This window comes from Mauremys reevesii, linkage group 24 (assembly GCF_016161935.1).
Source record: "Mauremys reevesii isolate NIE-2019 linkage group 24, ASM1616193v1, whole genome shotgun sequence".
Classification (NCBI taxonomy): domain Eukaryota; kingdom Metazoa; phylum Chordata; order Testudines; family Geoemydidae; genus Mauremys; species Mauremys reevesii.
In genome coordinates, this window is record NC_052646.1 from 5,900,955 (window position 1) to 5,926,588 (window position 25,634).

Genomic DNA, 25,634 nt, shown 5'->3' on the forward strand with positions numbered 1-25,634 from the left:
TTGGTGCTGAGTTCTGATCTGCCCTCCCCTAGATTTAGCTGCCCTCCACCGCTGGGGAGTTCCCTCTGGAGAGTGTCCCAGGCAATAGCTTTTCAAGGATCTTACTCCCCCTTGGGGAGCGACATAGCTGGGTTGAGCTAAGTGTAGCTTAGACCTTAGGGTCAACCAAGGAGCTGGGGGAGGGCGGAGAGACAGAGGGCGACAGAGTTAAATACACGAAACGCCTAATTGGAATGACCAGCAACCCACAGACAAGACCGAGGTTAGCGGCGCACTCAGGCCAGTTGGGCTGCTGGCCTGGCACAATGGAGTCCTGATCTACTATCACACCCTGCCCCCCACCCTCCCCCGGGCTGTGTTTCTGGATGGCCTTTGTGGGGAGGGACTTGGGGAGAATTAAAAAAAAAAAAAGCAACCAAAAGCACAATCCCTAAGCTTCAAAGTCAGATTTTTCTCCCCCCAAACAGAAGAAACAATGTTTAAATCCCTGAATAAACAATAATAAAAGAAACAGAGCATCGCTGTATTGTTCAGCTGAAATGGCTAATTGGAGGAGGGGAATCTCCCTGGATTAGTGCGTGAAATTCGGTCCGGTTACAGAGGGATTTCTGAGCGGATGTTGGTCCAAAGGAGAAAAAATAATGCTCCTTTGCCCGCACATACAGCACCTTTCCTCCAAAGCACTCCACAGAAGGAGGCAAGTATCATGATCCCTGTCTTACAGATGGGGAAACTGAGGCGCTCGGCACATTAGGACCAGGCACCCACCAGAGCCGAGGATAGAACCGCTGCTCTGATACAGCCTCTGCCATGCCAGTGAGATCCTAGACCTGCTGCCTGCAAAATGTATGAATGTCCGAGACCACTAGAGTCTACGGGGTGGATGCCGGCGGCGTCTGGCGCGGCTTGGCCAGCGATTTGTGACACCAGCGAGACACGATGCGAGGACGCGTGCAGATCAGGATTTCAAATTTGGGTCACGTGACACAGAGGAACAACTTAGCTCTGCCGATTTGCTCCTGCAAACCTGGCTGAGAAGCCTGAAACGGAAGCTTTGTTAACACCTGAAATCGACGCTACGTTACATATGACTCAAAGGGCCCCGAAAAAGCAGTGGTGGGGGAGGGAGGTTGCGTTGCTCGCCACACACCACAGGTGGCTGATGAAAAAAATAAACGAGGCTTCGGAGACTATTACACAGCCAAGATCCGTGAGCACACGTTGCACGTACTACTAGTTTACACCCACGTGTGTGAAATTAAATGGAGCACGTGGTCACCAGCGCACACCCTAGGGCGAGCGCCACAAAGGGATTTCGGGTTTCTACTGCATGGCAGGGCGCCTAGACATTAGATGTCCCCTTTGAGGAGCTGGCCCTAGCCCCTATCATCCAGCTCTGATCAGGAGCTGCCCAGTTAATCCGTTCACACTGCCGAGGCTGGGCCATTTCCAGCCTGAATTTAGTGCAAAGAGGTTCTTCCCCCCTCCTTCTCAGTCAAGTTTTCTCCCCCCCCCCAAACTGCTGCAACGAATGAGCCGATTCTCACACATGTACTGACACCGAAAAAAGAGGGGGAGGATAGGAAGGAAAGAGCGGTTGGGGGAAGGGGAGCGAAAAAATAAAATAATCAAAATCAGAAAATAAGACATTTCACAGTGTCTAACAACTTGAATCTCCTGGGGGGGGGGAGGAAATCTGGGGCAGGGGCACACACACCCCCACTCACTGCAACACCTGCCCGCGCGTCTCCGGCAGCCTCAACGCTAGCGAGCTGCCCACAGCCAGCGCTGTCGAGGCCAGCAAGATGGGCACAGCTTTCGTGATGCCGACGAAGGAGGTGAAGATGCTGATGCCCAGGACGGCCGCCAGCTTGCAGAGGGCATTGAGGAAGCCGAAGGCTGTCGTCCTAGAGAAGTAAGGAGAGAGGACGAGGTTACGGGAGAGCTAAAGGGGTTGGGGGGGCAGTAGGCTGGTGGGTGGGGAGGTGGGGTTAATGTCCCCTTTCTCCCTAAAAGATGGAGAACAAGCAGGGTCATAGCAGCAGCGGTCCAGAGTAATCTGACTGCGTTTCAGCCTCGTGGCCTGGAAATCTGGACACCAGCATGCTATTCCTGGCTCTGCCACTGATCTACTGCATGACCTCGGCCAAGTCCCCTCACACCCTTTCTCCATTTCAACTGTGAGTGCTTTGTGGCAGGGCCTGTCTCTCTCTTGGTATATGTACGGCACCCGGCACAATGGGGCCCTGAGCTCAGCTGGGGCGCAGATGCTACCCGTAACACCCAATGATGGAGAGGGGAAAGGATTTTTATTGTAGATAGAGAGAAAGAAAGAAAGACACGCTCTCTCTCTCTCTCTCTCTGTTTAAAGCTCTGCTGTTCGCATGCATTTTTCTATCAGGAAATCAGTCACCCCAGTATATTTAACACCAATTACGGCAAAGCTACCGTAAAACTCTTCAACGACAGGCCCTGCGTTCTAACTTTAGCTGCGAACTCTCCAGCCTGCCTCTAGTCAGCACAAGGGCTCAGCTTCCATTCCCACCCCTACCACCCGCTTAGCGAAGCAAAGGCTGGTCCATTTAATGCCTTACTGCCTGGAGCAGCTCCCCAGTCCTTGTACACAGGCCACCTGTTCTCCTCTCCCTTTCTACTGTCTATTTCCAGCCTGCAGCAAGCCGCAGTCAAAGATCCCCTTTTCCTAGGGGAAGCGGGTCTGCCAAAAGCCGAGCACACATGCGTCAGGCACAAGCAGAGTCCAGACCACCACCTGGTGCCCATGCATCAGTGCCCCTTGCTCTCAGTGATGGGCCCTCCAGACAGCCAAGGCCCAAGCTGGCAGCTCTGTGCATCAATTGTGCTTGCGTGATTCCTCCTTGCTTCTGCTCTAACCACTAGACTCTCCTCCTGGGGCTGGGAATAGGACCCAGGAGTCTTGACTCCCAGTCATTCTGCTCTAGCCATTGGGCCACCTTCCCTCCCCCCAACATGCAGGGTCCTTCAGGCCCTAACAGGTGTTTATCGTTACTGCAGCGTCTTCCCAAAGCTACCAGTCGAGGTGGTAACCCAGGATTCCTCCTTCTCAGCCACATCTGGACTGGGCATCCTGGGATCAGGACTTGCTCTGCCTTGGGTAGATAATGGAGGTGGGGACTTGTACCTTTTGTCCGAGGGGTAGAGCTCCACCGTCAGCACGTCCAAGGCGTTCCAGGAGGCGATGCTGACCCCCCCGAAAAGGCAGAGCAGGGCGATCATGGCTGACTCGCTGTTCCCGAAGGACAGGAAGAAGCAGCTGACGCACGACATCACGCTGGAGCCGGCTGCAGCAGGACGAGGAGAGGCGAGTTAGGCTGGGGAGGAGGGTGTATCTGCAGGGACGGGCCTGGCTGGAATCATGCCTGGTCAAAGCCAGCATCACCTGCCTGGTGCAAGAAGCTTTCTCCTATGCATCAGCCTCCATCAGCCCTGCAAGGCCTCCTGACTGTCCCCTCCACACAATCCAGTGCAAGATCCGTCTCTTCTGCAGCCTCCCTGCCCTACCCACCAGCTTCCTCTTTGCTCCTTCGTTCTGCCAGTGCAAGAGCCACCGACTCTGCAATTCTGCCAAGCCCTCCGGCTACAAGGCAGCTGGGACAGCTGGCCCGAATGGTGCAGGGTTGCAAATCCTAGCCGTGCCCCTGCTCTGCAAGGAGAATTTTCCCCTCAGTGCAGGTCAAGGAAGAGAAGGCTCATTGGCAACAGCTGATGCCTGTGGACCAAGAGGGTCTAGCTCAAGCATCAGCCAAGGAATAGAGCCAGTTGGGAATTTTTCAACTCAACTTTTTTTTTTCCTGCCCCCTAGGAAAATGGAATCATTGAATCTGTTCATGGGAAAGGGTCAAATCTGATGAATTTCCCCTTGCAAACCATTTGAGGAGTTCTGTCTTTCAGCTTAAAACGACTTTCCATTTTGAAACCTTGTTCGGGTATGAGACACACCCACAGGTTCAAAAGAGAAGAGGTGGAAATAAAGACCAATCATTTTAAAACAATCGAAACGTAACGTGTCACCGCCCGGATTCAGAAAGAAAACATTCCGATTTTCAGTTCGGGACAATTTTTAAGATTTCAAATTTTTGTCCCGAATCTGGATGGGGGGGAACTTTGAAATCTCAAAAATTCTCACGGGCTGGGGAAATCTTTCCTTCCCAGCTCTGCCATGCAGCCAGCCTGGGGATTCTCTTAAGGGGTGAGACCCTCTCTGGCCAGTAGGGGGCAGCTGCAACTTCAAGCCACGGGGAAGCTGGATTAAAGGGGCAGGGATCAATTTTTGCTCCTGCAGCCAGGATCTACAGGGGGATCAGTGCAGAAGGAACAGGCTATCCCTACCCCCATGCTGCCACCACCACTTCCCTTGCCAGTCCCCAGGCAGCATCCCCGCCCCTCACCCAGCATCCGGAGGCGCCCGATCTTGTCCATGAGCAGGGCCGAGACAATGTTCCCCGGCAGCACGGCCAGGGTGCCCAGGAAGCTGACGAAGTAGATCATGTAGGCGTTGTTGTCATCGCTGAAGTCCAGCTGGCAGCCTTCTTTGTTGTGCAGGAAGCTGCTGTTGGCCATTTTGGAGTTGATGAATTTGTACTCGAACAGGTCTGTGGAGAGGGAGAAGACGACACTGGGCGTGGCCTTGCACTGAGCTGCAGGGCGATTAGCAGGCCGTTTGCCCCTCCCACCAAACAATGGGGGGTGGGGAGGCAGATGGGCTGAGATGCAGCCACCTCTGGGGTGGAGCGCAGCAGCTGCTTAATGGATGGACAGCAACATTGCACAGGGTTTGCGCACCCAGCACCGAAAAGCAAACCACTTCTCATGTGCAACGTGGCTGCTGTTTAGCGGCCTCACAGCAATGCTGCACAGCTGTCACTCACCCACCACTGAAAAGCAGCCACCTCTGGGACAGAGCGTGGCTGCTGTTTAGTGGCTACACAGCAACGCTTCACAGGGATCGCTCACCCACCACTGAAATGCAGCCACCTCTGAAGTGGAACACAGCTGCTGTTCAACAGCATGCAGCAGTGCTGGAAGTGGAGATAGAAATGCAGGGGAATTGTAAGCCACCGGGGTGTAATTAACCAAGTAACCAAGACGAACAGTTTTCTGTTTTGCAGACCGGCCCAGAGATTCTTAATCAACACGAACAACCGGGTGCCTGGGTTTTAATGGTTAGGTCCAAGCCCACCAGAGGGCAGAATGAGTCAGTGCGGCACTGCAATACGGGGAGGGTGGGACACAGAGGTCCCCGCATTTGTTCTCGCACACGAGGCCGGCCTTGGAGCGGCATCTGTCCCAGGTGAAGATGGCTTGGGGGGGGGGGTGTAAATTTGCTCCCCCTTCGACAGCATTTGTTGATGCCTTTCAGAAAATACATGGGTTAGCAGCTCCAGCTGCCTGATCTCTCCTTGTCTAGGGCTCCCCTCCCAAAGCCCATCAGAGTCTATTCAGTGCCAGGTCACCGTGAGGCAGCTAATCAGCACGGCCCGGAGAATATTTAGCAGCAATTTCAAGCCCCGCAGAGGGCCAGGTGGGGAATTAAAGCCCTAAAACAAAACTGCCCTGGCCCAATCCTCCTCCGCCCTGCACCTTGCCCGGCCATTTCCACTGGTGCAAAGTGGTTCCCGGATGCTGCCTGGTAGCGTTTTACACCCCCTTTGCATCGGTGTGTGTATATGGCTGCAGATGGGAGCAGGGCAGTGGAGAATCAGGCCCCCTGTTTGTTCCCCCGTCACGCTGGTTGAGACACTGCCCTTCACTGACACCCCCCCTCCCCAAAACATCACGGTCATGTCACTTGCCTGCCCCTTCGAGGGACCCCAAAAGCAGCATCTGCACTGGTTAGGCTAGTGAACACAAGGGCTATTAATCCTCATGCTCCATGGCACGAGCTGACCACCAGCTGGCCGGTCAGGAAGGAGCCTCCCCTATGAGGTATACTATTAGCCAGCAAGGTCCAGTGTTGGAGATCTCAGCCTGTCTCTAAGGGCATGTCTACACTGCAAAATACGGTGTGTTCTTAACATGGGTTAACTAACCCACATTAGCTAACTCGGGTTCAAGTAGAAGTGAAGACACGACAACCTGGCTTTTACCTGGGCTTAGTATCTCAAGTTCAGTCCCTGGCTGCCCTATAAACTTGAATTTGAGCTGCTGACCCAAACTGCCAGGTCTGCACTGCTATGGTAACCTGAATCAGCGACCCCAAGTTCAGAACACACCTTTGCAGTAAAGACATAATCTAAAAAGCAGAGAGTTGGTGTGGCCCAGTGGATCTGGTACCGTCTCAGTGAGTCTCAACCTATTTATCATTGTGGGCTACATCCAATGTCTGGGGATTGGTCCTGCTTTGAGCAGGGGGTTGGACTAGATACCTCCTGAGGTCCCTTCCAACCCTGATATTCTATGATTCTACGATTCGACTATGGCCCTGAGGATGTCACATGGGCCGCAGCTCTGTGCTGACTGGGCCAGGTTGAGAACCATGGGTCTAGATGGTCCATCGACTTGTTACAGGGCAGCAGGAAGTTACCTGTGTTGTAGAAGACAGTGGAGATGAAGGAGCAGTTCTTGAAGAAGGTGTTGCTGGAGGTGATGTCTTCGAAGTAGCACTCCTCAAACAGGGAGTCCTCAAAGGAGACGGATTTCAGCTTGAGGCCGATGAACCTGCCAGGTACGAACCCGGGGACTGAGCGACCCAAGAGCGACTGGGATAGGGGGTGTGGGTCTCCCTCCATCATGGGGGAACAAAAATGGTTTCTGGACCTTGCTAAGCCAGACACTGGATGTTCGGCGACCCCTTCTGTGCAGTGAGTTTGGTGGGTCTCAGTTCAGTATCCGCGATTGGGAGTTAATTAAGTATCTGCAATTGGCACAGCAGGTAACTCAAGGCTTGCATGGACTATGGGGGTCCGTAAAGGCAGGGGTTGGTGTGTGGCGGGGTGAGGCTCAAGCTTGCCCTGTTAATGCCTGTGCTCTGGATACACAAAGCATCCCAACCTCCCAGGCTGCACTCGGGGGAGGTTCTGGCTGCATTTCCTCCAGCACCTGTATTTATTCATGCAGCCCTCCTCCCATCGAGCCCAGAGACCTCCTCCCGGCACTGCCCAGACTAGCTATCCCCCAGCACAGGCACATGCAGCCCATTCTCTGCAACCACGGAGCCATGTTAGACCCCACCAGTGTCCTCACAGGCTCTGCCCAGTACAGGACACCTGGTTGTTTTCCCATGAGCACGCCCCCCCCCAGCATCTCGACCCATCTCACAAGGGTCAAAGAGGGCTCTTGCTAATTGCCCTGGGGGTGAGGAGGGACGACCCACCACTCACTTGTCGTTGTAGTATTCACCGTTGCGGTGGATCTGGTTCTCCAGGGTGAAGTTGAAGGTGAAGTGCTCCACCTTCTCATGGGTGAAGAGCTTGGTGCGGGAGGCATATTCGATGTTCTGTAAATGCTTGATCATGTCTGGGAACCAGACGGTCAAGCCGTAGTAACTATCAGAGAGAGAGAGAGCGAGAGATCAGTACTTATTGTCTGTTGTGCCTAGGAGCCTGAGTCATGAACTAGGCTCCCATTGTGCTAGGAGCTGTACATTGTTATTGCTATTAGGTGCATTATGGTAGCTCTAGCATCCTAAGTCATGGGGCAGGAGCCCAGTGTGCTAGGAACTGTACAAAGAAGGAACAAAACTCAGACTCTGCCCCAAGGAGCTCACAGTGAGCGCTGGGTGGGAAATGGTTTCCTGGGACATTTCTGAAAAATGTTCCTGTCTCGACTCAGGATGAAAAGATGAAATCTCAAAACTTTTTCACAAACTGAAAAAAACCCTGCAGTTCAGGTCAATCAAACGGCTTCATTTTGATCCTTTTGAAATGCTTCATTTCCATTTTGACCTGTTTGTTTTTCTTTTTTTGAAACTTTTTAAAAAGTATAAATTAAGTTAAATTTCCAGACAAAAAATCTTTTCTGACTGGAAAATAAACGTTTGGTTTCAAAAAGGTCAAAACATCCCGTTTTGATCCTTCTGACTTTTTTTTTTCCAGCTGGGCAATTCATCAGCTCGCCTCTTTCCTGCAGAACAATTCGGTTTCCATGAATCTGCAAATTTTTTTTTTGCATAAAAGCATTTCTCAGAAAAATCCCCAACCAGCTTGACTTACAATCTAAGTATCAGACAAGGGACCCAGGTCTCTCGAGTCCCAGTCCTGGGCTCTGTCTCCAACATGTGCTGGATCTGGTGCTTAAATCTCAGCTAATAACAGGGCATCCTTTCCCAGTACGCTACCCTGACAGCATCCATTCTCCATGGACCAGCTTGTCTTTGGCCTCTGTGCTGAGGCTGTCAACAAGGGGCTGGCTGAGACTGGGGATCCCCACCCCTAAATCTGGGCTTAGACCCACCAAACCTTTCCCCCAAACACTTCTTGCTCTCTGCCATCCAATGGTGGATTTGAACCAGCCACCTGAAGGCCCCAGGGTTGCCCCATAGAATGGGAGGAGGTCTCTGGGCTCGGTGGGTTGTGGTGGTGGGGGGGGGGATGCTCATCAAGAGGGCAGCCCTGTAGATTGGGATCTTTTGTGTATCCAGAGCATGGGCACCAGATGGGCATGCTTGGCCCCCCCCCGCCCCCTCCACACACCGACCCCTGAACCATTCAGCTGAGCCCCCAGCTGACTGTAATGGTGGCTTAAAGACAGCAGGAAAATGTACTGACCCCTGCATAGCGGGGGGCCCGTGGGGTGATCAGAGAAAAAGGGGGGAGGGAAGGGGAGAAAGAAATGGCCTTTCCTGCAGCGATTCTCCGCACTGAGCTCCATCCTTCAGCACCAAGGACAACTACTAGAGTCCAAAGTCTGCCTGAAGTCCCTTCTCAGGGTGCGGTCAATACCACTGCAGGGGATAGAACCCAGGAGTCCTGACTCCAAGCCCTGCACTGTAGGCACGGGAGGAGATTCCCTCCCAGACACAGAACCCAGGAGTCCTGATCCATCCCCCGGCTCCAACGCCAGTCACTGGATCACGCTCCCGCCCTCTGCCAACATATGGGGAGTTAATAGGCTTTCTTCTTAATGTTCAAAAAAAGGATAGATAGATAGATAGAGGGGGTGTCTGGGGATGGATAGATAGATAGATAGATAGATAGATAGATAGATAGATAGATAGATAGAGGGGGTGTCTGGAGATAGATAGATAGATAGATAGATAGATAGATAGATAGAGGGGGTATCTGGGGATAGATAGATAGATAGATAGATAGATAGATAGATAGATAGATAGATAGATAGATAGATAGATAGAGGGGGTGTCTGGGGATAGGCAGATAGACAGACAGATAGATAGAGCAAGCACCCTGGAGAAGCCAGCTGACTTCTGTGGGGCTTTATGTGATGTGACCCAGCCTTGCAGGCTTTGTGCTGGGCAGGGGTGGCTCTAGGGATTTTGCCGCCCCCAAGCATGGCAGGCAGGCTGCCTTTGGCAGCTTGCCTGTGGGAGGTCCCCGGCCCCACGGATTCGGCGGCAGCCTGCGGGAGGTCAACCTGCGACTGGCAGAGCGCCCCCCCCCGTGGCTTGCCGCCCCAGGCACGCGCTTGGCGTGCTGGTACCTGGAGCCTCCCCTGGTGCTGGGCTACAAGCCCCCTCTGATACGAGCCAGCCTGCCCTGTTACACGGCCCTATTGCTGAGGTGGCCGAGAACAGAGAAGCCGGTTAAATACAACAGCCGCTGAGCCACAATCTGCCTGCTAAACTCAATGGGGCTGCCTGGGCGTGAATGGCGATTCCCCAAGCGACGGGGACGCCACCCCTCTCTGCCGGAGACTATCCCACAGCCTAGCACGTCTCGCTGCTGCAGAAAAGGCTCTTCATTGTGAGCACGGCTCTCCTGGCTTTCCCTTTGCTCAGCTCCTTCCTGGGGCAGCCCCGGGCGGCTGTCGGGGGGGGGCGTGAGAGACGTGGCAGGGCCAGGCCTGTGCGGGGAAAGTCGAGGCGTGTGGCAATCAGCCCTGCCACCCCCTCCCCCATTCTGAAACACAACCCCCCCAGCCTCTCTGACAGCCGCTGAACCTAGTGTGAAATCCTGTTCTGGGAACAGGAGGGGGGCGGATTCTATGAGCGAGACGGATCCCACACCGAGCGAATAGCGTCTGGCAAGGAAGCCAGGGTAGCGGGGAAGGCTCAGCAGTGCACTGGGAGTGGGGGCGAGGGGCTGGATGGGAGGCAGGGGGAACGTGCTTGGAGTCTGGCCCTGTTAGCTGGGGAGCACAGCAGGAGTGGCACAGCACCAGGGGGATCCTGGCTCATTGGGAGGGGGTCAGTTCGTTTGTTGGAAGCCAACCACAAGGAGGGAGGTTTGGAGCCAGAGCGCGCTGTGTGCTGGGGGGTGGGGGAGCTCCCATCACGCAAAGCCACGCGGGACATCGCCAAGGACAATCGGGGGCAGCAGAGCCGCCGTCACCCTTTGTTGGCAGCAATAGGATGGGGAAAAGTTTCGGTTTGGGTCAGCACGTGGCGTTCTGGAGGCAGAGCTGAACTCTCCGACTGAGTGGAGACTGGAGGGTCGTGGTGGGGAGGGTCTCTGACTCCCGTCCTCTTTGTTCACCCTGTCCGCGTAGGCAATCGGAGGACCGCAGGCCAAAGCCAGACGCTTTCGAACAGGCACCGAAATCTTGTTAGTATTTTTGTATGATTTTCTCTGGAGTCTGGAGCTTGACCAAGAAATGTGGACGTTGACCAATAAACTAATTGATGACCCCCGCGTCTGCACTGGGAACCTTTACGCTCGCTCATCCAGTCGAAGAAAAGAAGTGATACCATGTGACCCAACTGACCACTTGCACCAAAGCGACACAGCCCCTGCAGCGAACGCATGCGAGCAGCCCAACCCGCAGGAATAGGACAGCCTGGGGCCCAGTTTGCAGAGATGCCCAGTGGGTGGATTTCATGGGAGCTGCAAGCACTCGGCACCCAATTCCCTGGCGTGTTGCTCGCTGCGAATAATACACCCAGCCGCAGCAATTATCCAACCATCCCAATAAAGGACCCACACGTGTCCTGTAATACGCTTTAGCGGAGTAGTCCAGAGATTAGTTTGCTAAAGTTAATTGCCAATCAGTTCACTTGAATTAGAACAGGAGCAAGACACTCTAACCTTTGCACCCACAAGCAGGACCTTGACTGCACGAGAGGAACTCCATGACCATCACCTCTCTGCCAGCTCCAACTAACAGGACTTTGCAGAGATCAATTGAAGAGACCTCGGTCCTGATTGGAGCCCTCGCCAGCTCCCCGCGGCCTTGGCCGACATCGGCAGCTGAGCTCCTTTGTCCCAAAAAGCCAAAGAGGCAGATTTCTCCTCGCAGGGCCACTGTGCAAATTGGTGGCCTTTGATTCTCCTTATGATGCTGGTAATTGCTCCACTTACATTAAAAGTCAATGAAATATTTAATCACAGCGATGCCAAGACTGAAATCGAGGGGAGCTAGGTGCCTAAATACTTTAAGGATCTGGACTCAGATCCCCAGCTGGTGTAAACTGGCCACAGCTCCACTGGAGTTGCTGGGCCAGTACCCCAGCCAGGGTATATCGGCCTCGTTCCACTGAGTCTGCACCGATGGGCGGCCCGAGGAGTTTCGGCCCTGAAAATATTGCCTCAGCCCGAGCGGTGCTGGAATCTTCATCCTCCCCTTCCTCTCCTTGACTATCACAGCTCCTTTCTCAGCTCCGCCTCAGCGCTCCAAACTCCAGCAAGGACAGAATGCTGCTCCCGCCATCTCCCCCCCAACCCCCAAACCCAGCCGTCCCCACCCCAACGCTCATGCTCCTCCACCTCCCCCCATTCAATGCAGGATCCAACCCAGATTGAAATGTTCTGTTGGGTTTTTTTCAAGTTTTCGATCTGCTGAAAAGTTAGAAAAGTTTCATTTTCGGTTCCTCCCCCAACAATTCCCCCCCCTTTTTTCGGAACATCCGAAGAACCGAAAAAGCTGTTCTCCTGCTGGCCCTAACCAGAGCCGCGGCTGATGCCAAGCGACTGGGTATGACCCATTGCCGACCACAGCACGGTGCCGACTGGCTGCTGCAGAAGGAGCTCGGGAGAAGGGAAGTGCATGGAGGACCTCATGCGAAGCCAGGCAGCATGAGCAGGGGGTGCCTGCCCCCCTCTGGATTGCAGAGCTGTCCTCTGACCCTGGGCACCAACCCTACAGCAGGTGGGGCGGGGGTCTGATAAGGCACGAAAGTGGCTCAGGGGAACATCGATACCCAGCTGCTGGAAAATTCCTGTCAACCGCATTGTATTAATCCCTCCCTGGGCACGCCCCCTTCCCCTTCCCAGCAGCAATATCTTACGTCCCCCTCCTTCAGGCTGCATGGATTATACTCGCATCCCTCATAAGAGCTACACCAGTGTGTGACCATCTCTCCCCAACAGAGACAGTACATGTAGCGGTTAGAGCAGGGGACAGGGACTCAGGACTCCAGGGTTTTGTTCCCAGCTGTGTGTGTGTGGAGTGGGGCCTAGGGGTTAGAGCAGGGTTGGGGCTGGGAGTCAGGACTCCTGGGTTGCACTCTTGTCTCTACCACTGACACCCTGCCTGACCTTTGGCGAGTCACTTCCCCCCCGTGCCTCAGTTTCCCTGGCTGTAGCATGGGCATAACAGGATTCCTCCACCTTTTGCAAAGCACGTTGTGGCCTTCACGCCGTGCAATGGGGAAACATCGCTGAGCCCAGGATAATTCATGGCTCAGAGGAGACCCTGGCCAATCCCCTCCCCTACTGGGAGCAGAGCCAGGAAGAAACCGACCCAGCAAGTCACACAGAGCAAACAACACCGGGGTCGGAATCACCTCTCCAGCCCCTCCCCCAGGGGTCCCCGGCCCATCCCACCTGAAGGACATGGTGAACCAGACAGCCATCATCATGAGCGTGACGCGCCGGTACTCGGGGGCAAAGCACTGCAGGAAGTTGCTCCAGACCTGAAGGAGGGAGAGACGGGGAGCGTGAAGGGACCACTCACCGCCACGCCAGCTCTGCTGGGGGACAGGCACAGCGGGGACACGCAGGACGCCATTGGACCCCCCTCACCAAGTCCCAAGGCCCAGGGTTGGCTGGTAAGGGAGTCCCTGCCTCATGAGCCAGGTGCCCAGCCCTGGAGACCCAGCTGGGCACGTCCGCATCCCGCTCCCTGCTCGGTCACGGCAAAGCAGCCCGGCTGGAGCCCGTTGGAGCAGATTGTTCCAGCTCGGGGTGGGTGCCGGGCAAGGCCGCGGACAGGGATCGGGGAGAGATCCTGGACATGGCCACGCTGGTCTGTGTGTTACAGGAGCCCCGGCTGCGGCGCCACCAAGGATGCTCCCCCAAATAACCCCCTCGCCCAGGAAGCCAACGCCCGCCGCACGGGGCGGGGACGACCTCCCCTCTTCGGGCTGGGAGAGCGCCCTTGCGGTCATGGCCACGCTCGGCTGCGGGTTCAAATCCAGCCCGAATCATCCCCTGAGGGGACCGGGACCCAGTCCAGGTCGCCGTGGGACCAGCGCTCTCGTATCTCTTGGCAGGGGGCTGTGGAAGCCCCCCGGCCCCACGCTGGGCACAGCGCCCCGGCCCAGGGACAGGCCAGCCAGAGGCAAAGGAGGCCAGTGTTGCTGGATAGGTAAATCCCCTTCGCTTTGCAAGGTGTCACTCAGCTTTGACCTCTGACCTACAGTCCCTGCCAGGCTATGAGGTTTCATCGCATGTGCTGCTAAAGCTGGTCATCCTGGGGGGGAGGGAGGATCCCTCCCCGCTTCCCCCCGGGGCCCAGCACGTGGGGCGAAGTGCCTCACGGGGGGCGTCGTGCCAGCTCTCGGCCGCGCTGGGGGAGGACTCTGGCTGCATGGAGACGTCTTCCGGCCTGAGTCCAGCCCCGGTGTAGCGCAGGCCAGGGGTTGAATTGTCCCCTGCGTTCCTGGGTGTATGACCAGGTCCCGGTCGCCCAGGGGCCGGCCCTACCTGCTGCAAGAGGTTCAGGATCCGAACCATCCAGCGCCGGTACCAGGTGCCGGTGTCCAGCTGGATCTCAATCAGCTCGTCCTCCTGCTTGATGGTTTTGATGTGGGTGACCTGCGAGGCGGGAGGGAGGACGAGGTTACCGGTGGCGTGGGGCAGAACGGGGATGTCCCCCGGCACGGGGCGGGGCCCGACGCCAGGCATGGCAGGACAGGGATAAAGCACGGGCAGCAGGACGCTCAGAGGGCAGAGATCTCAGCCGGTCTGGTCCCTCCAGCCTGGGGCCTCAGACCAGCCAAAGACCCATCACCCCGTGCCAGGGAAACCAGTGCCAGGTTGCACCCCGATCTCTGCTCCTGGCGACAGGTTTGTCTGTGACAGCGCAGCAGCGCAGACCAGAGAGCCAGGGCCTCACCCCTGCAGGGAGGTGACCTCTCCCAGGTTGGGAACCAGGCTGCCCCGCAGTACTTCTCCCGTCCCCGAACACCCCGTCTCAATCCCCCGCGCCCTCCCCTGCTGCCCCAACAGTCCCCGCGGCCCTCCACCCACCTTTCGCTGGCTCATTGGAAAAACGAATCACACCAAATCCAAGCGGAGCCCCTCGAGTCTTCTCCTCCCTAGTCCCGCTCCTTCTCCCCCACCCCACTCGGCTTTGTGCCTCTCCCCCTCTCACATTCTCCCTCAGTTCCCTCTCACCACCCCTCTCTGCCTTGATGCCGCAGACCAGCACCCCCCTTGCTCCTAGCAGCGGGGAGCACACTCGTCCTAGGGCTCAGATTCTCCCATTTGAGCCAATCCTGGCCTAGATGTTGGATGCTGGCCCGGCGTGCCATGTTGCCCTCTAGCAACTGGCCCATATAGAGGATAATGGCCTATTACTGCTACCAGCTAACGGAGTTACTCCTTTATCTCAGAGGGTGGAGGGCCAGGTCTGTGCTTTGGTGGGGAAGATGCCAGGTTCCAGCCCTGCTGCTGGCCCATGGTGCAGGGCCTGTTATATTTATGGGGTGAAAGAAATTATTTCGAACAAAAATAGCATTAGCAACCCCCGCACGGGCGGTCACTATCCCCAATAGAGGCAGCTGGCACCATATTCCCCTCACAATCCACGAGTGGGTTTTAGACTCTCAACCCCCACAAGAGGTAGGGAAATGGCCTAGCGGATAGAGCACTGGGATGGGACTCAGGAGACTCATGTTCTATTCCCAGCTTGCTGGGTGACTTTGGGCACGTCGCTTCCCCGCTCGGTGCCTCAGTTTCCCCAGCTGTGAAATGGGGATAACGATACTGCTCTGCTGATGGAAAGAGCTAGGGATCATTATCGTTATTTACAGGTGGGGAACCCAGGCACAGGGAGGGAGTGATTTGTCCAAACTCGGCAGCAGAGCTGGGAATAAGATCCAGGTCTCCTGATTCCCAGCCCAGTGCCCTACTCACAACACCCTCCTCCGTCACCACTGACAAGCGTTTTCCCTTGGCTCTCCCCTCTCTCCTCTAGCCTAAAGGTCTCTCCTCTGCCCCAGGGGACCAGAGCAGCCGGGGGGGGGCGACCGAGCAGCGCTTACCGAAAACACCCTCTCGGGGTGGCCCTTGGCTCGCATGTTGGTGTCGTGAACCTGCTTCAGCACCATCCAGGCCTCGTCGTGCTTCCCGTTCTGCAAGAGAAAATCCAAGGGGGCAGCGTGGGGCAGGCTGCCCCCCACTGCCAGCTCGTCCAGAGCCCCCAGTGCTAGGCACCTGGGCTACTGCAACTCAGCCTACAAGGGGCACCCCACTGCCCCATGCTTCCTGGCTTGAAGGGAGGTCAGCCATGCAGGAGATGCCCCTAAGAATTAGGGTCACCTCGGCCAGCTCTCAACTGGGGATCCAAGGCCCCCGGGGGGGGGAGCAGATTTCAGGGCGTCCGCCAAGCAGGACCGGCATTAGACTCACTACAGCCCAGGTCAGAAAGCCGAAGCCCCATTGCGCCGAGTCCCGCCACCCGGGGCTGAAGCCGAAGCCTGAGCAACTTAGCTTTGCGGGGCCCCCTGTGGCATGTGGCCCCAGGCAATTGCCCTGCTTGCTACCCCCTAATGCTGGCCCTGGCTTTTATACCGTGGAGGTTTTATAGCACATTGCGGGGGCCTCAGAAAGAAAAAAGGTTGAGAACCCCCGATCTAGGCACCCCGCACCTCGTGCCAGCACTGGCCTCCCTCTCAGACCAGGCCCTGAGCCAGGTGTTGCCGCCCTCCAGGTATCATGCCCCACCGCTGCAGCCAGAATGGCCCTTCCTTCCCTGCTTCCTCCCCACCTGCGCACGGGGGCATGGCCATGAGTCACCCAAACAAACGGTAGAGCCACGGGACGCCCCATGCTGCCAGCGGGCTCTAAGCACCGTCCCTGCTCCAGGCTGCTGATTTAGCATTGGAACAGGTGCTGCTGGGTTGACAGGAGCTGCCTCTCCATCCCCAGAGCTCATACGGAAGCACCAGCTTTCTGCATCGCCCCCCGTCGGTCCTGGTGCACCTGTTCACCGCTGAGGCTGATGGGTTCATTGCTAGGCCCAGGGCGGTGACCTCAAAGCCCCGTCTCAGATAGTCCAGGAGCAGCCTGGGACTATCTCTAGTTTCTACTGCAGGAGGTTGGAGCAGAGCTGGGGCCCAGTTGAGCACCCGGTTCCCATACCCCAGATCCAGCCTGTGCCCCCTTTCTGCCTTAGATCCTGCTGCATCCCAGCCCAGGGCCCCAAACGCGGACACGCACAGATTAGTCCTTTCTGGCTCCCTCCCCGCATCGAGCCGCACAGCCTTTACCTCCAGGAAGAAGCGTGGGCTTTCTGGCATGGTGGTGAGAGCGCCGATGGCAAAGACGGAGGGGAAGGCGCAGACCAGGACAAAGACCCTCCAGCTGTGGAACTGGTACGCGGAGCCCATCTGGAAACTCCAGCCTAGGGAACAGGATGGAGGCAGGAGAGGAGGGAAAAACAGGAGGAGGAGGAGGAGTGAGACGTGGTAGAACTCTGGTTACATCTAGAGCTGACTGCTGAGAGTTACAAAGGGATCTCTTTAAATGGGGTGACTGAGGAACAAAAGGGCAAAGGAAATTCAGTGCGGATACGTGCAAAGTAAAGCACATTGGAAAACCAAATCCCATCTATACAAACAAAACAGCAGGGTCCAGATTAGCTGTTACCATTCACATACGAACATAAGAACGGCCCTACTGGGTCAGGCCAAAGGTCCCTCTAGTCCAGCATCCTGTCTTCCGACAGTGGCCAGTGCCAGGTGCCCCCGAGGGAATGAACAGAACAGGTGATCATCAAGTTATCCATCCCCTGTCGTCCGTTCCCAGCTTCTGGCAAACAGAGGCTAGGGACACCATTCCTGCCCATCCTGACTAATAGCCATTGATGGACCTATTCTCCATGAACTCATCTAGTTATTTTTTGAAGCCTGTTATGGTCTTGGCCTTCACAACATCCTCTGGCAAGGAGTTCCACAGGTTGACTGTGCGTTGTGTGAAGAAATACTTCCTTTTATTTGTTTTAAACCTGCTGCCTATTAATTTCATTTGGTGACCCCTAGTTCTTGTGTTATGCGAAGTAGTAAACAACACCACCTCTCTCTCATGAGAGAGATCTTGGAGTCATTGTGGATAGTTCTCTGAAAACCTCCACGCAATGTGCGGCGGCCATCAATAAAGTGAACAGAATCTAGGAACCATCAGGAAAGGCTCCCATCCCGAGGGTGTGGTGGGGAACTGGAAGAGTGTGGGAGGAGCAAAGCAGGATCCAGGCTCCCAGTGGCCGCCAGGCAGCCTCTCTGGCGCGACTGACACCCCTGGAGCAGTCCAGAGCCTGGCACTCAGGGTTTAAATGCCACCCCAGACTGCCTGCTGCCCCAACACGCCCCCTTGGCGAGAATTTCTTTCCCAACTCCTTATCTTGCAATCAGTTCAGCCTAGTGCACATAACAAAGCCCCTGGTCTGACACACAGGAGCCCTGGATGTTGTTAGCATCCACATGCCAGCTGGGGCACATCTCAGAGTTAGCTTCGGGGCCAGCATCCTCCTACACACATGCCCTCTGCTCCTACACAGCCAGTGTGGCCTGGCCCAGAGCAGGCGCAAGAGGGGAGTTCAGGCCCACCAGATGTCTCTGCTGAGGCTGCCAGCCTGGGGGTGTGAATGGCTGGGATGGCGAAACACAATCCACGCAGACAGCTAGGCTGTGACAACTGGTGTGAACTGGAGGGGTAGGGGCTACAGAGCTGAAGCTGATCCAAAAAATATGGGCTTTCCCCCCTGGAAAATTTTGATTTTTCAGCAGAAATGTGAATACCGGAAGATTTTGATTTGGAAATGCCACTCTGGTGCCTCATGGGAGCTGTAGTTCGGATGCCTGATTCTCTATAGGCCAGGCTGCCTGGCTGGACTACATGTCCCATGATGCACCACAGTCTCCCCCCCACTTGGAAAGCGGAGGTGGTGCATCTTCAGAAGCCCTAGCCATGGTGCATCATGGGAGATGGAGTCCAGCCCAGGAGTCCAGCACATAGGGGAAAATGGGGGACAGGAGGCACCTAAACTACAACTCTCATGATGCACCATGATGGTATTTCTGAATCAAAATGTTTCTGCTTTGAGGCACTAGAGGATTTTCTGAGGGAAGCAGACACTTCTTGCAAAAAAAAAATCATTTAGTAAAAAAAATCCAATTTTTTTGTCAGAAAAGAGTTTGAATGGAAAATTTTCAGCCACTTCTATCCATAGTCCATTACTAGCACCCCCTGACCCACCCATTCTTTGACACAGTCTTTGCTGGAGCAAGAGGGGAGACCACGGTGGTCTTCCCAGCACAATTGGGACAGGAGCACCAGCTGGCCCCCTTTTATCTTACCGTAGTGAGGGATGATGGCCCAAGCCATGGCTGATGCGTAGATGCCCCCAATCATCCAGAACATGCAGAGCCAGCTCAGGTGCTCACCTCGCTTCTCCTGAGCTAGGAACTCTGAGAAGTAGGAGAAGACAATGGGGATTGAGCCCCCGATGCTGGGAAAGGGAGGAAGAAAACATGGATCAGAACAGCTTCCAGTAGGAGAGATCCTGCAAGGGCTGGCAATCCTCATGCTGTGGGGCATAAGCTCATTGCCAAATGGGAAAGGGGTCAGGAAGGATTCGTCCGCACCCTACTGCAAGGTGCTGAGGTTTTAACACCGTCCTCTGAAGCCAGGAAAGCAGCTTCACCATCAGCCTGATGAAATATAGCAGCAGGTAGTGGAGGCTACCAAGTTAGAGAGGCAGGGGGTGGTGCAGGTCATATACCTGGGATAGATTAATTACGTGTTTGCTTAGGGCCGGGGGGTGGGGGGGGAAAGAGATCCGAGACTGGAGGGATTCCCCGTTACTGACTCTTGTTCCACATCCATTGCAGACACACCAGCCTGGTCAGAATCTGGCACTGGGTCTGGACGTTCCTTTCCACAGTGTTGGTTTTCTTGGGGAAGCCTGCTCTTAATTACCTTAATTACCAGCAGATTTCTGCTGGCAGATTCCAGGCAGTGCTCCCCAGAGAAGGGGAATTCAGAGGTGCACGCGGCATGAGCATCTCAATTCATTACGGCACCTGCTTTCCTGCCCAGATGTGGGAGCTAGCTTGATCGGGCAAAGTGGCAACTTGGCTTATAAACCCACTGGGAGAAGAGAGTTTAGGGGTTAGAGGAGAGGGAAGGGAGACAGGCTTCCTGGGTCCTATTTCTGGACCAGCTACTGATTTGCTGGGTGACCTCGGACAAGTTACTTCAAGTCGCACCTTCCATATCAGTGGCCACCTTTGATCTCCCAGCCAGGCTCCTCCATTAGCATGAGCAGCAGGGATTCGAAGTGGGCCCCTAACAGGGGATGGAGCCCCCTGGATGAGCTGGTAGTTGCTGCGTTGAGATTATCAGAGGGGAGGGTGGGAGAATCTGGGCAGGATGTCCAAGGGGGAAGGGAGCAGATGGAAAAATATTACAGAATTTCCCAGGACATTTCCATTCCAGATTAAACCACTGGTCCATACAGTCTGGTATCCCCACCTCCTGCCAGCTCAGATCAAACCACTGGTCCATACAGTCTGGTATCCCCACCTCCTGCCAGCTCAGATCAAACCACTGGTCCATACAGTCTGGTATCCCCACCTCCTGCCAGCTCAGATCAAACCACTGGTCCATACAGTCTGGTATCCCCACCTCCTGCCAGCTCAGATCAAACCACTGGTCCATACAGTCTGGTATCCCCACCTCCTGCCAGCTCAGATCAAACCACTGGTCCATACAGTCTGGTATCCCCACCTCCTGCCAGCTCAGATCAAACCACTGGTCCATACAGTCTGGTATCCCCACTTCCTGCCATCTCAGATCAAACCACTGGTCCATACAGTCTGGTATCCCCACCTCCTGCCATTTCAGATCAGATCTTACTGGCATCCCACCAGCTGCCACCCATTTGACCACTGGCCCATCTCTGCCAGTTTCCCACCTTCTGCCATAACATATCCAGCCTCTGGCCCATCTGCTAAGGCCTCCCGACCACCTCTCGTGTGGCAGCTCCGACCGCAGGTCTACCTAGCGCCCTCTCTTCGGATACCACGGCTCACCCAGCATCCCAGACTAGACTGTCCCAGTTCTGACCTGGCCCGGAGGAGACCTCAATGGCTCTAAAAGCTCCGGGGAACGGGTTTTCCATCCCACCTACAAACATGGTGCACGGAGACTGGAAATGGCTCAGGATCAGTTTCGATCCACCAGCCATGACACGGCCAGAGGTGGCCCTTCCCTTTGGCCCCCTCGGGGACCAGATCCCATCCGAGGGCATGAACACGCCACCCTCCTGGCAGAGCATCCAAGACGAGCGGGCTGGCTCCTGGCGGGCCTCCCTTACCCCACTCCGGAGAGCAGCCTGCAGAAGAGGAAGGTGCCGTAACCTTGCACGAAAGAGGAGAAGAAGGCGAAGACACTGTTGACCGAGAGGGAGATAAGGAGGCACTGCTTCCGGCCGATCCGATCCGCCAGGCCGCCCCACAGGAACGCTCCCACCATCATGCCCAGGTAGACGATGAGGCCTGGAGGGACACATCAAACAGAGTGGCACCTGTCAGCAGTAACGACAGCCCTGGCGCTCCCTCGGGGCTCAGCAGAGCATGTCCATGCAGGGGCCGTGCAGCCACCAACGCCAAGCAGCAGGTGCTGGGGTGGAGTGCGGCAGGTGGGTAGCGCAACAGCTTCTAGGAGGCAGGCAGTTAGAACAGGGAGAAGAAGCGTCAGGACTCCTGGGTTCCACACAAAACCCCGTGCTCTACGCACGAGACCCCACGCTTCTCGCAGAGCTGGGGAGAGAACCCAGGAGTCCTGGCTGCCAGCCTCCCTGCTGTAACCACTAGACCCCACTCAGAGCTGGGGAGAGAACCCAGCAGTCCTGCCGCCCATGCTGTGTCTGAACCCCAACCCCAATGAATTAGGAGCTCATAGGAGATGAAGATCCCTCCCTCCCATAGCGGGCAGCCCATCACTCTTCTGGCTGGTGGCTCTGTGCGGCTCCCAGTGCCCCCACTCCCACCCCCCACACGCCTGCCCTGCCAGCAAGGGCTGTGATCTCCCAAGTTGCCCCAGCAACCTGTGGCTAATTTCTTGCTGCACTTCTCTCCCACTGGGGGATGGGGGCATGAGGGGAGCCCTGCTCGCTGGCCCGGCTACCAGGACTGGTACGGGGGGGCAGCCCGGTGCCACAGGGGGAATGGTGAGCCCAGGCGGGCAGGGGGCTGCTGTAGCTGGGAGCAGGGCATGGCAGGGGATGGGAAGGGAGGAAATGGGGAGAGATGTGCTATGGGATACAGCTGAGCTGGGGGGGCAGAGCACAGGGGAAACGGGGCACAGAGGGGACTGTGTCATGCTGCAGAACTGAGCTGCGGGGGGGCGAGCCCAGGAGGCAATGGAGGAGCAGAGGACACAATGTCACATTTCAGGGCTGAGATGGGAGGGCGGAGGTTGAGCGCAGATGGAGATGGGGGGAGGTTCCTGTGATGCTGCAGGGCTGAGTTAGGGGGCAGAGCATGGGGCAGATAAGGGTGCCGGAGAGACTGTGTCTGGCTGCAGGGCTGAGCTCAGGGGGAGATCAGACGGAGCAGGGGGATGGTTTCACGCTGCAGGGTTGAGTTGGGAGGCAGAGCACAGGGGTGCAGGGGGGTGTCCCTGTAATGTTCCAGGGGAGGGGTGAGCACAGGGGGAGATGGGGGCACGGGGGGGGGGCGGTCATGTCGCAATGCAGCTCTGAGCCACCGATTGCTTCAGTACGGAGGGGAAACGAATCCCTTCAACCCCAGCCTCCAGTCCTGACATGGCAGAGTGTGATGGGGACTCCAAAGCAGCATGGTCGCACCCCGGTGACGGCAGCTGTCGACCTGCATGATTAGCACGATCCTGATCCCTCGTCCCGGGGATTTCACGGCCCATCGGGCAGCTAAAGCCGAGAGGGCTGACTCGGCCCCCGCAGCCGCCCAGGCTCGTCGGCCTAGCCGGGGAAGAGAAACATCTTCCCGCCTACGCAGGCCAGACCCTCATCTGCATCGTGCCCAGCTCCTCTCCCCGCGAGCGGCCTGAGACAAGGACGAACACCCCCCCACACACACACGCTGAGTCACTCCTCCCTGGAGGCTGGCGGGCTCTCCTGGCCCCCCCTGCCCTTCACGTCACTTTCAGGAGATGCCTCGGCTGCACCACGGCAGGGGAGTTCTCGCCAAATCCTGACCGTTCAATCCAGGGGAGGGCTCCCCAAGGCGGACACATGGCAAGTGCTCGTGGCTGCCGCTTGCCAGGTCGCTGCCCGGGGCCAGCCAGAGCCCAGATTCTACCTCCAGTGACGTGCCACTCAGTTCTCACGGCCTGGAATCACTCACACCCCCACCGGGGGTGAGGCAGCTGCTCCCAGGGCTTAACGGATAATGAAAATCAAACCATTTTTTTACATTCCTAACTGATGCAGCAGGCCCAGAGGTGCCGGGGCTATGAACGGCCAAGCCTAGAGGTGCCAGCCCGGGCCAAAATTAAACACTGGCTTCGCCTATGGAACCAGCCACCTATCACCAAGAGAGCGCCCAGATAGCTGGCTGAAGGCAACTTCAGAGCCTGCCTGGGCTCCTGGGGAGGGCTCTGGCCTGCGTCCTATTCCTGGCTCTGCTGCTGACTTGCTGGGCGACTTCCGCCAAGTCAATTCCCCGACGAAAGGGCACAAGGGCAAAACCAATTTTCCAGATGCAAAATGGACTCTCCAAGCCCCGCGGGACAGTCACCATTAATTGTCTCGTATCATGGCTGCGCCTGGGAGCCCCAGCCATGGGCCAGGCCCCTCTGGTGCTAGGTGCTGCACAAACCCAGAACAAAGAGACAGTCCCTGCCCCCGAGGAGCTTGCACTCTAAGTAGAAGGCAAGAGACACCAGCTGGAGGCAAAGCAATGAGGTAACACTGGACTAATATTAGCAATGAATCACTCAAGCTGGTGTAACAACTTTACAATGCCTGAATTCCAGGCTACAGTCATAAAACCACCCACGAAACATGAAAAGCCCAGAGAGCATCACCAAGGCTGGTGGCAGGCGGGGAAATGCAATCCTTGGCTGGATAAAGTGGAGAATACTCAGCAGAAGCAGAGCCATGTTATCACCATTGTATAAGGCACTGGTGAGACCGTCCACTGCTACTAGCCTTGGGCAAAATTTTCCGTCTGAAATCATTTCAGGATGAAAAAAATGCAGATTTTTTGTCGACCAAAACATTTTGCGAATTTGTATCAAATTCATTGAATCGTTTCAATCAACCAAAAATCTCCCCCAAATTTTGAAATGTTTCATTTCCACATTTTTTAAGCAAAACTTTTCAATTTTTCAATTCAAGAATTACTCTGCCTGTTAAAAACTTACACCTTATTTCCAGTCTGAATTTGTCTAGCTTTAGCTTCCAGCAGGTTTTCTAATCCTTTAATCACTTTTGTGGCTCTTCTCTGAACCCTCTCTGAGCTCCCAACATCCGTCCAGATTGGCCATCTCTCTCAGAGACACAGCCTAGCTCAACCAGAAGTTACGGGCTCCATGCAGGAATTGCTAGGGGAGGTTCTCCAGGTTGTGCTGTGCAGGAGGGCAGACGAGATGACCAGAACGGTCCCTTCTCGCCTGGAAATTGACACATCCAACAGAACTAACAGTCTGGACTCCCTGACGTTTCCAGAGGGGCTTTCAACTATGGCCCCAGCCCTGCAATCGATCCACGCAGGCAGGTCTGAGGAAGGGTCTGTCCGGGCTCAAGGATTGGATTGCAGGACCAGTCACCCTTCCAACAGAGCAATGATGGAAAGACTCCTGCAACCCCCCCGTCACTCCTGTTTTACACCAGTATATTCATGGGGAGAATGAGGCTGCTTCTCTTCGGACCAAACCGGCGCTGGGACATAATGCATGTGCTCTCAGTGTCTGCAGACACCAGAAGGATAAGTACTAGCTCGAGCTGTCCACACCCCACGTCCCTCCACACTAATCCTGCTCCTGAGAATCCGTGGGAAACCTGTACAAAGCCCGCCAACTTCAGCACAGGCACCCGTGCCCTACCCTAAAGATCGCGCCTTAAAACAGGGCCTGCGATGCCTTGATCCTTCTCCAGGCCACGCAGCAGCTGGTGGCTCCAGCTGGAAGACTGGGTCCCCAAGGGGACTGCACAGGCCCAGAAGGTGAACCCTGCAGGGCAGGATTGGAGCATGGCCGTGACGGGCTGTATTCAGGGGCAGCTCACCCCGATGCCTATTCTAGTTGCATGCAGAGGAGGCGCTGGTCTCCGGGGCGGTCAGTCCAGCCCTTCCGCCAGTACTGAATCCACTTAAAACACAGGGGAGACATTGCCCAACAAGAAATCATAAACCAGCCCTGACTAGCAAAACTAAGAGACCAAGTCCAGCTGGGCTCCTGGGCTGGAAGAAGTGGCTTATTGGCGGGGTGGGAAGCCTGCCACCACAGCAACGCGGTGCAGTGCCGGGAGGCAGAGCGCAGGCAGAGGAGAAGCAGCTATTTTTATCCTGCCTTTCATTTCGATTTGAGCTGCAGTCATAGGGCCATCCGTCAGCGTAATACAAGGTGACAGGCCTCATGGAAGAGCAAAGAGCCACAACCATTTTCTTCTGGACAGATTGGGGGGGAGGAATTCAAGGAAGGGGGCATATGTGGCAAGGGGGCATCTACATTTCCAAATGGAGCCAGGAAGAACCGTATTCCTCAAGCCATCGAGCGTACAGCTGGCAGGAGCCATACGGCTTTGGAACCAGGGTGCCTGATTAATAGCCACACCCTTCCTACACTTGGGGCAGGGAGGTAAGAGAACTCCTAAGCCCCCTTATTCCCCCCCCCCATATACTGGGGTCATGCAAGCTTCTGTCCAACCCTGGTGTAAATCACAGCAGCCTCAGGGCTGCTCTAACTCACATTCTGTTTCCTATAGGATTCAAAAGGTTACCCATAGTGCAGTGCTCTCTAGCCATGCCCCTAATCCACCCCCATGCCAGGGGCTGGGAATAGGGCGGGTGCAAGGCCCGTATCCCAGATCTGCACTGGCTGGGAAGGCCTCTGCAT

At 55.9% G+C, this 25,634-nt stretch overlaps 1 protein-coding gene across 2 annotated transcripts in view; it reads right to left on the minus strand.

Moving 5' to 3' along the window:
* Nucleotides 1–1,436: 1,436 nt before the first annotated feature.
* Nucleotides 1,437–25,634, minus strand: part of SV2A (synaptic vesicle glycoprotein 2A) — an 80,109-nt gene continuing 55,911 nt past the window's right edge. Inside the window, exons 1-12 of one of the 2 annotated variants that reach the window (XM_039513022.1) lie at nucleotides 22,405–22,518; nucleotides 20,911–21,091; nucleotides 18,890–19,041; nucleotides 16,805–16,938; nucleotides 15,578–15,667; nucleotides 14,016–14,126; nucleotides 12,915–13,003; nucleotides 7,359–7,523; nucleotides 6,563–6,696; nucleotides 4,428–4,631; nucleotides 3,161–3,320; nucleotides 1,437–1,907 (exon numbers count right to left, since the gene is read on the minus strand). In XM_039513022.1, coding sequence (XP_039368956.1) covers nucleotides 1,724–1,907; nucleotides 3,161–3,320; nucleotides 4,428–4,631; nucleotides 6,563–6,696; nucleotides 7,359–7,523; nucleotides 12,915–13,003; nucleotides 14,016–14,126; nucleotides 15,578–15,667; nucleotides 16,805–16,938; nucleotides 18,890–19,041; nucleotides 20,911–21,091; nucleotides 22,405–22,432 — 1,632 coding nt within the window. In that variant the 5' untranslated portion in view covers nucleotides 22,433–22,518 and the 3' untranslated portion in view covers nucleotides 1,437–1,723. Of the gene's footprint in view, nucleotides 1,908–3,160; nucleotides 3,321–4,427; nucleotides 4,632–6,562; nucleotides 6,697–7,358; nucleotides 7,524–12,914; nucleotides 13,004–14,015; nucleotides 14,127–15,577; nucleotides 15,668–16,804; nucleotides 16,939–18,889; nucleotides 19,042–20,910; nucleotides 21,092–22,404; nucleotides 22,519–25,634 lie in introns of those variants that run through there. The other variant, XM_039513021.1, reaches the window with a different exon arrangement.